The sequence below is a fragment of the Zootoca vivipara genome, chromosome 11 (assembly GCF_963506605.1).
Source record: "Zootoca vivipara chromosome 11, rZooViv1.1, whole genome shotgun sequence".
Lineage (NCBI taxonomy): Eukaryota > Metazoa > Chordata > Lepidosauria > Squamata > Lacertidae > Zootoca > Zootoca vivipara.
In genome coordinates this window covers 53,501,831-53,516,012 of record NC_083286.1, presented here as the reverse complement: position 1 = coordinate 53,516,012, position 14,182 = coordinate 53,501,831, and the positions used below count along the sequence as shown (strand labels likewise).

Sequence of the window (14,182 nt, the reverse complement as noted above, 5' to 3'; positions counted from 1 at the left end):
CATTTTCTTTAACCCATCATCCACCTCTGCCACATGGTGAAGGCTTTGACCCATCAGCCGTTAAACCAGGCATCCCCAAACTGCGGCCCTCCAGATGTTTTGGCCTACAACTCCCATGATCCCCAGCTAACAGGACCAGTGGTCAGGGATGATGGGAATTGTAGTCCAAAACATCTGGAGGGCCAAAGGTTGGGGATGCCTGCGTTAAACCAACAGGTGGCTTACACTCATTTTTATTACACCATCATGGAAAGAAATATCAAAACATCTTTTTAACCCATATTCAAATGGTGCATCTACACTTCAAACTCCATTTTATAATATTTTTTGACCATTACCCAAAGAATCCTGGGAACTACAACATGGCGATAACACTGGGAATTAAGTGTTAGGGGCAATCAAGCCAGTTTCAAGTCTGTAGTGTGGATACGCTCCAAGTGTCTCTCAAAATGGCAACCAAGTTCCCAGTCAAGGCTTAGGGTGCCCAGATGCCCTACTTTACCAAGGACAGTCCTCTATTTGAAGATGTCCTCTAGTAAAGTTGAATGTCTGCATTATATCTTCTGAAGAAGTTCCAGCTTGACTCAAAACAAATGCAATTCTGCAGCCCATCTCCATAGAATCATAGAATCGTAGAGTTGGAAGAGACCACAAGGGCCATCCAGTCCAACCCCCTGCCGAGCAGGAAACACCATCAAAGCATTCTTGACATATGCCTGTCAAGCCTCTGCTTAAAGACCTCCAAAGAAGGAGACTCCACCACACCCCTTGGTAGCAAATTCCACTGCCGAACAGCTCTTACTGTCAGGAAGTTCTTTCTAATGTTTAGGTGGAATCTTCTTTCTCCAAAGCTTCTGGCTTTTGCACAAACTTACTGCATCTACCACAGATATTTAAACAGAGACAAACAAACTAGCAGCACTTGTTTTCTTCTAATTTGCTTCTGCTTGCTTAATTAAACCGTTTATACTCAAGTCTTCAGAAGCTCACGGAGTGGCTTACATATCGATAGAAGAACAAGGCAGGCTTACAATATAAAAAGATGCAACATGAAGTGGGGGGAAGGAATTGAGGGGGGCACACAGCAAACACAGGAACCAAATAAATGATGCCTCATGGCAAGCTTCTTGCCAGCAAACTTATGTATTTCCCCTCTAGACTCCCCCCACCCACAAAGTCCAGCACCAACAATTAATTTTGCAGCTGGAATTTGATGCCTAGTCCTGGGTGCACAGCCTGCAAGGTTCTTTGAACAGCAGCACTAATCCAAAACTGGCTTTAAAAGAGGATTAGAGCACAATATCCCCAAACACCTCCTAAAATGACAAGCACGGAACTTTAATTGACTAGCAGCACTCTGTGAACTCCCTTCCTTCCAAACCACCATGGGACAGGCAGGCAGGCAGCAGCAGCAGCAACAACAACAACAACCACTCCCAAAACAAATACAACTGAATCCAAATTAGTTTAAAGGGATCTACAAGCCACCAACATGAGTCTGACCAAACTGCGGGAAGCAGTGGAAGACAGAAGTGCCTGGTGTGCTCTGGTCCATGGGGTCACGAAGAGTCGGACATGACTAAACGACTAAACAACAACACAATGTGTGTGGGGTAGGGAGGGGAGTCTAAAATGATATGGAAGGAGCTAGCAGACAATCATATGAGGATGTTCCAGGTACTTTACATTTCAACCTGACCCCTAGCCTTGGAGGAAGGAGAAGTATAAAACTGATTACTATATTTTCCATCTCTGCAAATGCAAGAACCAGATGTTAATTCGGTTTGGTTGGCCACTGTAGGATCACGATGCTGGGCTAAACTGGTTTCCTAATCAATGTCAACAACAATTTATTTATTTATTTATTTATACCCCTCCCATCTGGCTGGGTTTCCGCAGCCACTCTGGGCGGCTCCCAACAAAATATTAAACAGAATAAAACTTCAAACATGAAAAACTTCCCTAAACAACACAACAATCGGGAATATTGCTTGCCTAAAGAGATTGCTTGAATGCCTTGTGTCCCTGGGATAAAAAGGCACAAGTGGGCCATACATAATCCGTATGGCATCAGGCGAAAATACTGTTGGTCACATCACACCAGCTAAACACTCCTTACTGCTGAAATATAACAAATAAATTATTCATGGAGGACTGTTTTAGCAAATCAGTGAAAGATTGAAAATTTGCTTGAGCCTCTTAGCTCCCAAATGCCATTTTGTAATCAAAAAGAGCCTTCATCTGAACCTCTCTCAAAGGGATCTGGCTAGCCTGAACACATTACCGTGCTGGGATAACGATGGCATTCTTCTACTTTTTAAACTGTAGTTCTCTGAAAAGTTTCTGCAGGTTTTTGGCAACGAGCATGATAGGAACACAACTCCAATCTCCAAGCGGTGTGAGATACCCAGGGGTCCTTGTTTCCTTTGGGAAATGAGGCACAGCAGAGACTGTGGTGTCTTTATGATGTACGGTTTATTTAATCGTATATACAACCCGAGCCTGAAATGGAAGATCCCACAGCACGAACACCCCAAAGGGGTCTTATTTCTCCCATAGCCACAGATAAAGCCACTCCCCCCCCTTTTGGCATTTTTTGGATTTGGTAATAGAACACTGGACACCCACAGAATTTTCTTGTTGACTTTGGGATGTTCTCTCGTTAAGGGCTTTACATCTTAGCAAATTTTAATGGAATAGCTGGAGTGAAAAGTAAATGGATACAGCACTAAAAGTAAGCGGTGACCTGATGTCTCCGAATGCACCTGGTGTCTGTTGTTGTTAAAAAGGTCTTACATGCCAACTCTTTCTTTCCCACAAGATTTAAAGAGAGGCAATGTTCTGTGGGGTGATGGGCTCAAAGGGACCGACCAACCCCCATAGCTCCCACAGCATTTAGATGAGTGCATCCAATCTCATCTAAGTGTTATTAACGCAGTAATGGGGACGAAAGGCTAGGTAAACAGAAAGAAAAGTGCAAAGCAATCAGACATATAAATTCCCTAGGATTCATGATTTACTTGATAAGAGACCAATTCATTAAGCCGCAAGCTGAATTTATGGGCTCTAGGCCTAGGGCACAGCTTGCAGAATATAAACCACATGGCTTTAGGAAATATGCACACGCAATAACAACAAAACGAAACAAAAAAATGACAACTACAGAGTTTTATTTCCCTGCAGAGAAGGACAAAGATTAAACTCTAGCCCCCGCTTCCTGCTGCTGCAACATGCAATTTACTCTATGAGTAGTGTGAACATGAAAACTTTGGCAGGTACACCTTTTCAAACTCATGCAAGTCAGCAATTGGGGTAGGTTGCTACTGGCTCAGATACAATGTGCAACTAGATATGCCATGTGGCTAGTTTCATTTGTTTATTTGTTTTGCTCTCCTGCACCTTTAATATTTGCATGACAGACAGAAGTTCCACTGGTGCAACTATTAAGAATGGCAGGCCGAAGCTCCATTTTGGATTCAGCCTCTGTGCGGGCTCAGCCAACAGCTTGCTTCCAGCTGGGGGAAGCAGAGCAGTGCCAGCTCCAAACTGACAGGTGGGCGTCTGAAGTGATCCCCCTCCCTTAATAGGGAAGGACTGCGGTAGCTCCGTGGCAGAGCATCGGCTTGCTGGCATGGCTGCAATGTTGCACCAGTCAGCACCAAAATACATGCCTCTATTGGTGCTGCGCTGCCCCGTGAATCAGTTGATTCTCTCAGAAGCACGGCACCAAAATACATGTGCAAATCAGCTGATCTGTGGGGTAGGGCAGCATCAAAAGGCACATGTCTTTGGTGCCCCCTGGATCACCTGGCTTGCATGGCACCAAAAGAGGCAGGTCTTTAGTTCATGCTTTCCAAAAATAAAATAAAATAAAATAAAATAAAATAAAATAAATAGTGTTTCTGAATTTTGAAAAATGTGATTACAGACATTTTGTTTTTGCACCCACGGTCGAGGTTCCAGGAGCCATGGGGTGAATAGCTTTTGTATCCCAGTTTCTAACACGCGAGATAGTTGCTGAGAAACTGTGCAAGAATTTGTACCATGAAGAGCAGTTGGATTCAGGCAGGTTAACCTTCACTCCACATCTGATCAGAATGATTGCTCCCTGACATGGTCCCTAAGAATGTCTGAGCTAACACCCAGGTATGTTTCTGAGAAGTCACACCATAGCTGCTCTTCAATTCGCCACACCGCCCCCTCCCCGAACCTGGCGCACCGCAAGGTGTTTTGGACAACGGCTTCCATCAGCCCCACCTGCGCTAAGCAAGGTAACGAAACAAGGTAATGAAAAAGTCGCAGCTAGGTACACACTGACAAGCATCTTCCGAAGTGTGCGGAGAGGCGCAGGCTCGTGCCTCAATGCCAAACCCATTGCAGTACAATTAAAGCGCTTAACTTTGCACAAGAGCGGCTGAGACACCACCCCATCTAAACAGTGCAACCGCCCACTGCTAAAGAGCGATGCCAGCACTGAAGACATCTAAAATACGCATCACTGAGATCAACGGGCCTAACCTCTATGTTGTCACCCAGCCGGTTTAGGAACTGGGTGTCAGAAATACTTAAGAGCTTAGCCCTGTTTTTTGCTGTTGTTTTTAATGGAACTCTTGCACCTCTGCCATGCTATTGAAAACGGCACCTTAGCTTTTCTTCAAGCTCTTAATTATATCACGCTTAAGTACTTTGCAAACTTGATTTTCCTGTGGTTTTATTGTTATGCATTGCATTTTAAAGTATTTATTTTTCAGTTTTTAACTTGACATCCTTTTGTTGCAGAAAGGGAATGGTGGAAGCATTCAGATGGTTCTGCCAGGCCAATTCATAGCATTATAAGCCAATATTGCTTCCCACACCTACCCTTTGCAAACCCTTTGCAGCATCCCTTTAAATCTCATATTGGATAGGTGTTTTTCATACAATAAATATAGACACTTATTTCCATCTCCAGAGCATTCAATTTGTTTTTTATTTGTTTTTCATCCCCACCCCCCAAATAAGGCAACCTGATCTGAAAAACATTCTACTTTCACCACTGACATGATTTTCAGTATTTTCATTCAAATATACTCTAGCAGCACATTTAAAATCTCTACCTTCTACTACATCAACGAAACAATACTCTTTCCTGGGAAATGGAGGGGAGATGGATTCAGCCTGTATTTCAGAAATCACATACAAATCCTATCTTCTGCCATTCAACTCCAAAGGCAATTTAAGGCTGATCAAAATCTCAGTTTGGAAACCACAACAGTACTTTCCCAAAACTTGTTCTGAAAATAAAGTTCATGTTCAAATAAAATGGGAGGCAATGTAAATTACAGTATTTGGTCATAAGACGCTCTGAATATTGATTAGAAAAAGCTACTGATAAATCCATAAATCGGTAGACAAGCTGGTATGAAAAGGGCTGATTTCTACAAATTCAAGGTGAGTTTCTCACTTTTGATTTCCATCTACAGCACCTTGGACTGCATCAGGATGGCATGGGCTGGTTGGACACAGAGGGATGGTGGGAGGAAGCAACCGGGGAACCACCAAGGAAAGAAGGCTCAGAGCCCTGTGAGTGGTGGTGGGTCAACGATGGGTGGTCAGAGGGAGAAGAGGGAGGAAACTGGGGGGAGGAGGTATGGAAAGCTGAAGAGGTAACAGGGCTTAGTGAGCAGAACCAGAAGAGGGCTGAAACGGGCAGAGCAGCAACAGGCTGCATGCAGGCACAGTCTCTGATTGTTTGGGGAAAGCCGTGGAGAGGAGGGCTGTGGAGAGGCAGGGACTTTCAATCCTGGCCAACTGATTCCATGAAGACTCGTCGGGAATGAGTTGCTATGCTCATTAGGCCTGACCGTCAGGCAAGTCTATGGAGATCGTGTTTTTGCTAATAAAGAGTTGACTCCAACTTCAAATGGTGTGATTTGCTGCCTGCTCACTCTTTGACACAGAACATCATTCTGGAAGATCTCCCAATCTTCTGGAACAACTTTTTAAGAGGTAAGATGGGGGACAGTAGATCAGAATTGAGTATCAGGCTAAAGGTCCCATGTTCAGTCGCTGACACCGCCAGGTAGGGATAGGGTCCTCAGTCAAACACCTGGAGAGTCACTGCCAGTCAGAGTCAGCAACAAGAGGGAGATGGGTCAACGATCCTACTGTATAGAGGGCAGCTTCCTATATTCCTAGAGATGAATCTGTGAAGCCCAGGTGCAGAAAGAGCAAGAGATGCTCAAGTGTTGGGGGCAAGTTATTGTTTCATTAGCCACCAGATAAAAATAGTCTCTGGGCAACCGAATTAAATTACAGAGTTGCAACTATATGGCAATCAATACCTTGGAAGGTGATGAACTCTCTTTCCTTGGAGATTTTTAAGCAGAGGTTGGGTGGCTATCTTTCATGGATGCTCTAGTTGAAAAAACTGCACTGTAAGGAGTTGGACTAGATTTTCCTTGTGTGGATACCTTCCAACTCTACAAATCTATGAAATCTGAAACACTAACAAAACAACCACCTCAAGAATCCCATCAGCAACACAACAGTAGAAACATCAAGTTGCATATGGACCAAGCGAAGGTGAAGCCATCTGCCCAGGGAAAGAGCAAGGTTTAACCTGGTGTGAAAATGTGTTAAGTCGGCCACGGGTGGGCCTCACTTTGAAGAGCATTCCATAGTTGTGTCGTTGAGCAAGAGGGAATTAAGCTGGATAGCTCAGTGGGTTAGAGTGTGGTGCTGATAATGCCAAGGTTGTAGGTTCGATCCTTGTAGGTTCAACGATCCTACTGTTGTAGGTTCGATCCTTGCAGCCCTGTTTAAAGGTGAAGGTAAAGGGGCCCCTGAACATCAGGTCCAGTCGTGTCCGATCTGGGGTTGCGGCGCTCATCTCACTCTATAGGCCGAGGGAGCCAGCGTTTATCCGCAGACAGCTTCTGGGTCATGTGGCCAGCATGACAAAGCTGCTTCTGGCGAACCAGAGCAGCGCACGGAAATGCCGTTTACCTTCCCGCCGGAGCGGTCCCTATTTAACTACTTGCACTTTGATGTGCTTTCAAACTGCTAGGTGGACAGGAGCTGGGACCGAGCAACGGGAGCTCACTCTGTCACGGGGATTCGAACTGCCGACCTTCTGATCAGCAAGCCCTAGGCTCTGTGGTTTAACCCACAGTGCCACCTGGGCAGCCCTGTTTAGGGAAGCTTTTAATGTTTGTTGGATTTCTGTATTTTAATATTTTGTTGGAAGCCGCCCAGAGTGGCTGGGGGAACCCGGCCAGATGGGTGGGGTATAAATAATAAATTATTATTATTATTATTATTATTATTATTATTATTATTATTATTATTAGATGGGACAGCTGCATATTCCTGTGTTGCAAGGGGTTGGATTAGATGACCCTCAACGTCCCTCCCAACTCTATGATTCTAAGAGGTTCAGGCGAGAATGTTCAAGGTGGGGGTGGGACTTGCAGCAAGTTCCACATGCTACCGTCCTGTCAAAGCCAAAGCACTCCATACCAAATCATCGTACAAAGAGGGAGTGTCGTGCTTCGATTCCGCACAGCACTGGTCTGGAAATACTATCCATGCTTCACAAGGCTGCCTAGCTCCAGCTGACCTACTTGTGCCTGTTCAAAAGCTGTGACTAAGCAAAGTGGCGGGTGGCACTCAAAGAAGCAGAGAGGAAACAAGCAGGCTGCCAGACTGGTTATACATGAACTTCTTGGTTTGGATTGAATGCACCTTTTGCTTTGCAAAGGATTCTACAGTATTTCTCTGAAGGGGGGGGGTGCAGTGATGAATCCCATTTTTGCCAGATTAAAAACTGGTTTTAGAAGAACCTCAGTGCAAATCTCACATGCCATTTACAGAAAGCATTTTCTGGCCCACCTCTTCCCGCTCCCCAGACACTTTTAGAAAACCTCACAACACAATCCCAATGATAGAATCGCATGTACAGGACTATCCGCAAAGCATACTTAGAATCACAGAATTGTAGAGTTGGAAGGGACCACAAGGATCATCTAGTCCAGCCCCCTGCAAAGCAGGAATCTTTCATTCACTCTGGGGCTTGAACCCACAACCCTGAGATTAAGAGCTTCATGCTTTACCAGCGGAGCTATCTTCATAAAAATTTGCCTAAATAGAAATGTTTTGCATCATTTAGTCGAGCCGAGGAGAAACACAGTCTCTTAACTGCATCCTCACACATTTCGTTCCTTCCTTTATCTTGCTTTCCCCTCACTGTCAAGCTCTATCTGTGAGATACTTTTAAAGTAGTATCATGCCACTTTAAACAGTCATGGCTTCCCCCAAAGAATCATGGGAGGTGTCGTTACGAGACCTGTTACGAGACCCCTATTCCCCCTCACAGAAAAGAGTGGTTTAATCATCAATCCCTATTTCCAGAGAACTCTTAAGAACTGTAGTTCTGTGAGGGGAAGAGGAGTTACCTAATAACTCTATTCGTCCTTAACAAACTACAGTTCCAACGATTCTTTGTGGGAAGCCATGACAGCTCACCAGGGGCAGGGGACAACTTGGGAGAAAGAGTTTCAGGTGGAAACGCGGAGGCGGCAAAAAAAGAAGAGAAAACTACTTGGGCAGAGAGTTTAAGTCAGTGATGGCAAACCTATGACACGCGTGTCAGACGTGACACGCAGAGCCCTCACTGCTTGCACACGCCCCACCGGCCCATTCACACTGTTGGTGGTGGTTCCCGCCCCCCATTTGTTTCCCCACTCCTCCTACAGCTTGTCTCCACTAGAGCTTGTCTCCACTGTTGCTGGTAGCCAGAGATTGGTTTTTTAACCCTTTCTGTGCTGTTTTTCTGGCGCTTTGGCAGACTATGATTGGGTGTAACAGCGTTCGTTTTTTAACTCATTCTGTGCTGGGGGTTTTTTGGCGCTTTGGCAGACTATGTTGGTGCTGCATGTTAGTTCCAGCGAAGGTATTATTCGTCATTTATTTCTGTTCTCTTCCCCCCCCCAAAAAAGTGCAGCAGCTTTGGGGCACCCCCCCCAAAAAGCAAAGCAACTTTTGCACCCCCAAAAAAAATCTCCAAAACTTTGGTTAGCAGCTCCCCCAAAAAAGCTCAACAACTCTGGGCACTTTGTGATAAATAATTACCAGGTTTTTTTGTTTATTAAATACAGTTATATATTACAATTATACATTTTTGTTATTTAAACTATAAATATCGCAATATTATGGTTTTTTTCTCGAAGTGACACACCACCCGAGTTATGCTTGGTTTTTTGGCGAATTTTGACACACCAGGCTCAAAAGGATGCCCATCACTGGTTTAAGTAATCCACTTAGAAGCATATCCTCAGTAGAATAACTAGGAAGCTGGTCATTCTCAGGGGCTATTGAATGAAACAGAACGTTGGGCGATTCAAGACAGGCAACAGGAAGCATTTCCTCTCTCTCACACACACAGAGAGTTAAGTTATGGAATTTCCTACCACAAAATGTAGGGGATCAATTCTGGTGGCTTTGAAAAGCAGTTAGACAAATTCGTGGAGGATAATAAGGCCATCAATGGCTACTAAGTTGGATGGCTATGTTCTATCTCCAGCTGTTGGGAGATGAGGAGCAGGAGTGTGCTGGTATCCTGCTTGTGGGCTGGATGTAACGCTGAACCTTTGGTCTGATCCCAGACCAAAGACTTCTGGTGCAGCTTCTCGCAGGGAAAAGATGGAGGTGGAACAAGTGGACACCAACGCTACAATCTGACTTTTCCTCCAGCTCCAGGACAGAGCAAAAAGCTCCCTGCCATTTCAAGATGGGTTGGTGAGAGGAGGAAGGGCCAAAAACCCAAATAATGGGCACAGCACAAATCTTGCCCAAGGCACAGAAACACAGGAAGCTGCCTTATAGCGAGTCAGACCACTGGTTCAACTACCTCATTACTGTCAATTCTGACCGGCAGTGGCTCTCCAGGGTTTCAGGCAAGAGCTATGGCCCTTTCCTATATTTCCACAAACAATTCCATCTTCTCCTCTGCCCTTGCAACTGTCAACTTTTTATTAGGCTACCTCATAACAGCAATAAAAACAAGAAGTGGCAGAGTCATATACCGCTGAACCCTGTTGAGACTCTCAGCTTTCACTAAGAAAAGAACACAAGTTTCTATCCCTCATGATGTTCGAGGACACTTAGACATCCTGAAGGCGACTACAGTTTCAAAATATAAGTTCACCCCAAAGCGGGTAAGTATTTCCCACATTTAAATCCAAGGTGCTGAATCGTGGGTTGGAACTTCTTACTTGGAAGGAAAGATTATCTAGTGGTACAGGAAGTGACCATTCCCAACAGCCTGGCAGCAGCTCTGTTAACATAATTTGCTTTAACGATGCACAACACAGACAAATTAGAGCTGCTTTTTCCAGCTCGCCGGATGGTTGCCAGTATACCCATGGCGCTGGGAGGCACACGGAAAGCAGTTCATTAAATAACACAAGCCAGCGAAAAGTCCTTAGATTACACTTCTACAACCCCACTTTTTTAATAAAACAACAACAACCAGCGAGAGGTTCACAGAGACCACTGCATTTCCCAAGATTAAAGTTCAATCTTGCTTTAGCTAATGTGTCTTTTGAGGACAGCTCTTCAAAAGCTGACACCAGCCTTGGGAAATTTTCCCTCCGTGATTAGAAGCAAGTGCCGAACGCCTACTCAGAAATAATCATATCCTAGGAAGAGGCCAAGCAGAACAGGAAATGTATTTTCCATGAGAACTTTGCCTACCTTCTTGACTCCTTTCCGCAGCCGCCTGATGATTTTATGCATGCTGGCAATCTTGGTCAGTGCAGCTGATGCATCTCTCCAGACTGACCATGCCATTTATATTCAGCACCTCCTTCCTTGGAGAGAGGTGGCCCTTGGCTGAGTGAGCTCCACCCCACCCACACAGCCAATAGGTTTACCTGTAGAGCACAAGAGGCTGCATTCTACTGAGGAAGGCCATTGAATCATAGAATCATAGACAGCATCTTAAAAAACAGAGGCATTACCTTGCCAACAAAGGTCCGTATAGTTAAAGCTATGGTTTCCCCAGTAGTGATGTATGGAAGTGAGAGCTGGACCATAAAGAAGGCTGATCGCCGAAGGATTGATGCTTTTGAATTATAGTGCTGGAGGAGACTCTTGAGAGTCCCATGGACTGCTAGAAGATCAAACCTATCCATTCTGAAGGAAATCAGCCCTGAGCGCTCACTGGAAAGACAGATCGTGAAGCTGAGGCTCCAATACTTTGGCCACCTCATGAGAAGAGAAGACTCCCTGGAAAAGACCCTGATGTTGGGAAAGATGGAGGGCACAAGGAGAAGCTTTTGACAGAGGACGAGATGGTTGGACAGTGTTCTCGAAGCTACGAACATGAGTCTGACCAAACTGCGGGAGGCAGTGGAAGACAGGAGTGCCTGGCGTGCTCTGGTCCATGGGGTCATAAAGAGTCAGACACGACTAAACGAGTAAACAACAAGAAGAATCATAGAGTTGGAATAGACCACAAGGGCCATCCAGTCCAAACCCCTGCCAAGCAGGAAACACCACCAAAGCATTCCTGACATATGACCCCATGGACCATAGCATGCCAGGCACTCCTGTCTTCTACTGCCTCCCGCAGTTTGGTCAAACTCATGTTCGTAGCTTCGAGAACACTGTCCAACCATCTCATCCTCTGTCATCCCCTTCTCCTTGTGCCCTCAATCTTTCCCAGCATCAGGGTCTTTTCCAAGGATTCTTCTCTTCTCCTGAGGTGGCCAAAGTATTGGAGCCTCAGCTTCACGATCTGTCCTTCCAGTGAGCTATTATTATTATTATTATTAGCCATTTTTGGCTCACAATCTGACTCCATACACACCAGTTTCCAATGTCCCTGTAACATTTGAACCAGCACAGCCAAGGGGAGTTTCCTCCTCTATACTCTCTCTTGTACACAAGGCTGGCTGCAGGCTGGATTTATTTATTTACAGCTGTCACTTTCCTGACAGGAGGAAATCCTTAGCTGTAATTCAAGACAGAAGCAACGCAGCAAATCCCTTGAGTCCCATAATGCCTGTGCCGAATCTCACTTCTGTCGCAGCGTATTTCACTGATGTCACACAAGGTGGTAATGCATTCTACGCATGTACTGGGAATGCTCTCTACATCTTATTTTCAACTCCTGTCACAAGTGGTTCCTGGAGTCTGCATCTCAGCAGCACTGATGTCGCTGGGTTTTTTAAAAAAAAAAAGTTAGCAGCTGGGGTTTTTTATTTAGTATTTCAATATTTATATTCCAGTTCTGCAAATGGGTTTTGAAAAGGTTGCAATTATACACATTCTATGGAACCATTTGCCTTCTCATCCCTTGAGATCGGTGGTTTATAAACAGTGGTGTATGAACTCCATGTTCAGGTGGTCTGTGGAAAGGTTGCAGTCAAAAATAGTATCCTTAATTGGCCCTGTACTAGATTGAAGCCCCCACTAGGGCTAAAAGGCCTCTGGTCCAAGGCCCATAATCTTCATAATACAGTAGTACCTCGGTTTATGAACACAATTGGTTCCGGAGGTCTGTTCATAAACTGAAGTGTTCATAAACTGAAGCGAACTTTCCCATTGAAAGTAATGGAAAATGGATTAATCTGTTCCAGATGGTCCAACGAGTACTTAAACTGAAGCGTTCATAAACTGAAGCGAACTTTCCCATTGAAAGTAATGGAAAGTGGATTAATCCGTTCCAGACGGGTCCGTGGAGTACTCAACCTGAAGCGTACTTAACCTGAAGCATGGGTGTAATTGGTTCCGGAAGTCAACAACAAAAAACCGTTTATTGTGAGGATCATGCCTGTACACAAATATCAACACAACAATAATTAAAAACAATAATTAAAAATGTTAAAATTCATTACATACTATCCCAACAAAACCTTCATCCCACAAAACAGAAAGAGAAGGAAAACAAGCAACGAGTTAAACAGACGATGAAGGGGTCTTTGCTTTATCATCCATAAATCTTTCCCTGGCTTTCATGGCCTTCATCACAAAGACCGCTACCACATGGGTAATTCGTGGGTTAGCATCAACTAACAAAAATTTTACTTCAGGATTGATTATAGAGTTGGGTATAGTTTGCAGCATCGCGTCTCTAAAGCCCGAGTAAATGGGGCAATGGAGGAGGTAATGTATACGATCCTCTTTAATTTTAATGGAGGAAGGGCATAAACGGTGTTCTGCTGGGATTTTTGTAAATCTACCGGTCAGGTATGCAGTTGGTTCCGGAAGTCTGTTCATAAACTGAAGCGTTCATAAACTGAAGCGAACTTTCCCATTGAAAGTAATGGAAAGTGAATTAATCCGTTCCAGATGGGTCCGCGGCGTTCGTAAACCGAAAATTCGTAAACCGAGGTGTTCATAAACCGAGGTTCCACTGTATTGCACTAGTGCAGTCTACAATTTTTTCTTTGGAAACGATGCCTTATGAGGAACGGCTTAGGGAGCTGGGTATGTTTAGCCTGGAGAAGAGAAGGTTAAGGGGTGATATGATAGCCATGTTCAAATATATAAAAGGATGTCATATAGAGGAGGGAGAGAGATTGTTTTCTGCTGCTCCAGAGAAGCGGACACGGAGCAATGGATTCAAGCTACAAGAAAGAAGATTCCACCTAAACATTAGGAAGAACTTCCTGACAGTAAGAGCTGTTCGGCAGTGGAATTTGCTGCCAAGGAGTGTGGTGGAGTCTCCTTCTTTGGAGGTCTTTAAGCGGAGGCTTGACAGGCATATGTCAGGAATGCTTTCATAGTGTTTCCTGCTTGGCAGGGGGTTGGACTGGATGGCCCTTGTGGTCTCTTCCAACTCTATGATTCTATGACTTTAAAGTAGTTAAGGAATGTAAAGTAGAGAGGTGGTTTAATGCATATAAAATGTGGAGAGAACGTCCCAGGGTTTGTTCACACAACCATGATTTACACCTAGGCTGACTTGGCTTGAGCTATTTATAGGCCACAGCATTTTTTAGGAAAGTGAAAGCTCCACCGACCTGAGATGGCCTCACTAATGCTTTTTGTAAACATTGCAGGAACATTGCGGGACTTGGGGAAGAGTTGAGTCGGTCCCTGCTCCTGGCAGGATCATTCCTCCCTCAGATGCACTTATTCGACACACGAGCCAAAGCAAAAAATCAATAGCCGAGGTTTGCTTATCCTATGATAG

At 44.6% G+C, this 14,182-nt stretch overlaps 1 protein-coding gene across 6 annotated transcripts in view; it reads right to left on the bottom strand.

The window, feature by feature from the left end:
• MYO5B (myosin VB) overlaps positions 1 to 14,182 on the bottom strand; it is a 289,538-nt gene that overhangs the window by 254,330 nt on the left and 21,026 nt on the right. For 3 of the 6 annotated variants that reach the window (XM_060280364.1, XM_060280367.1, XM_060280368.1), the window contains exon 1: positions 10,735 to 11,244. The exons of 1 other annotated variant lie outside the window; for it this stretch is intronic. In XM_060280364.1, coding sequence (XP_060136347.1) covers positions 10,735 to 10,830 — 96 coding nt within the window. In that variant the 5' untranslated portion in view covers positions 10,831 to 11,244. Of the gene's footprint in view, positions 1 to 10,734; positions 11,247 to 14,182 lie in introns of those variants that run through there. 2 more of the 6 variants (XM_060280369.1, XM_060280365.1) reach the window with 2 other exon arrangements.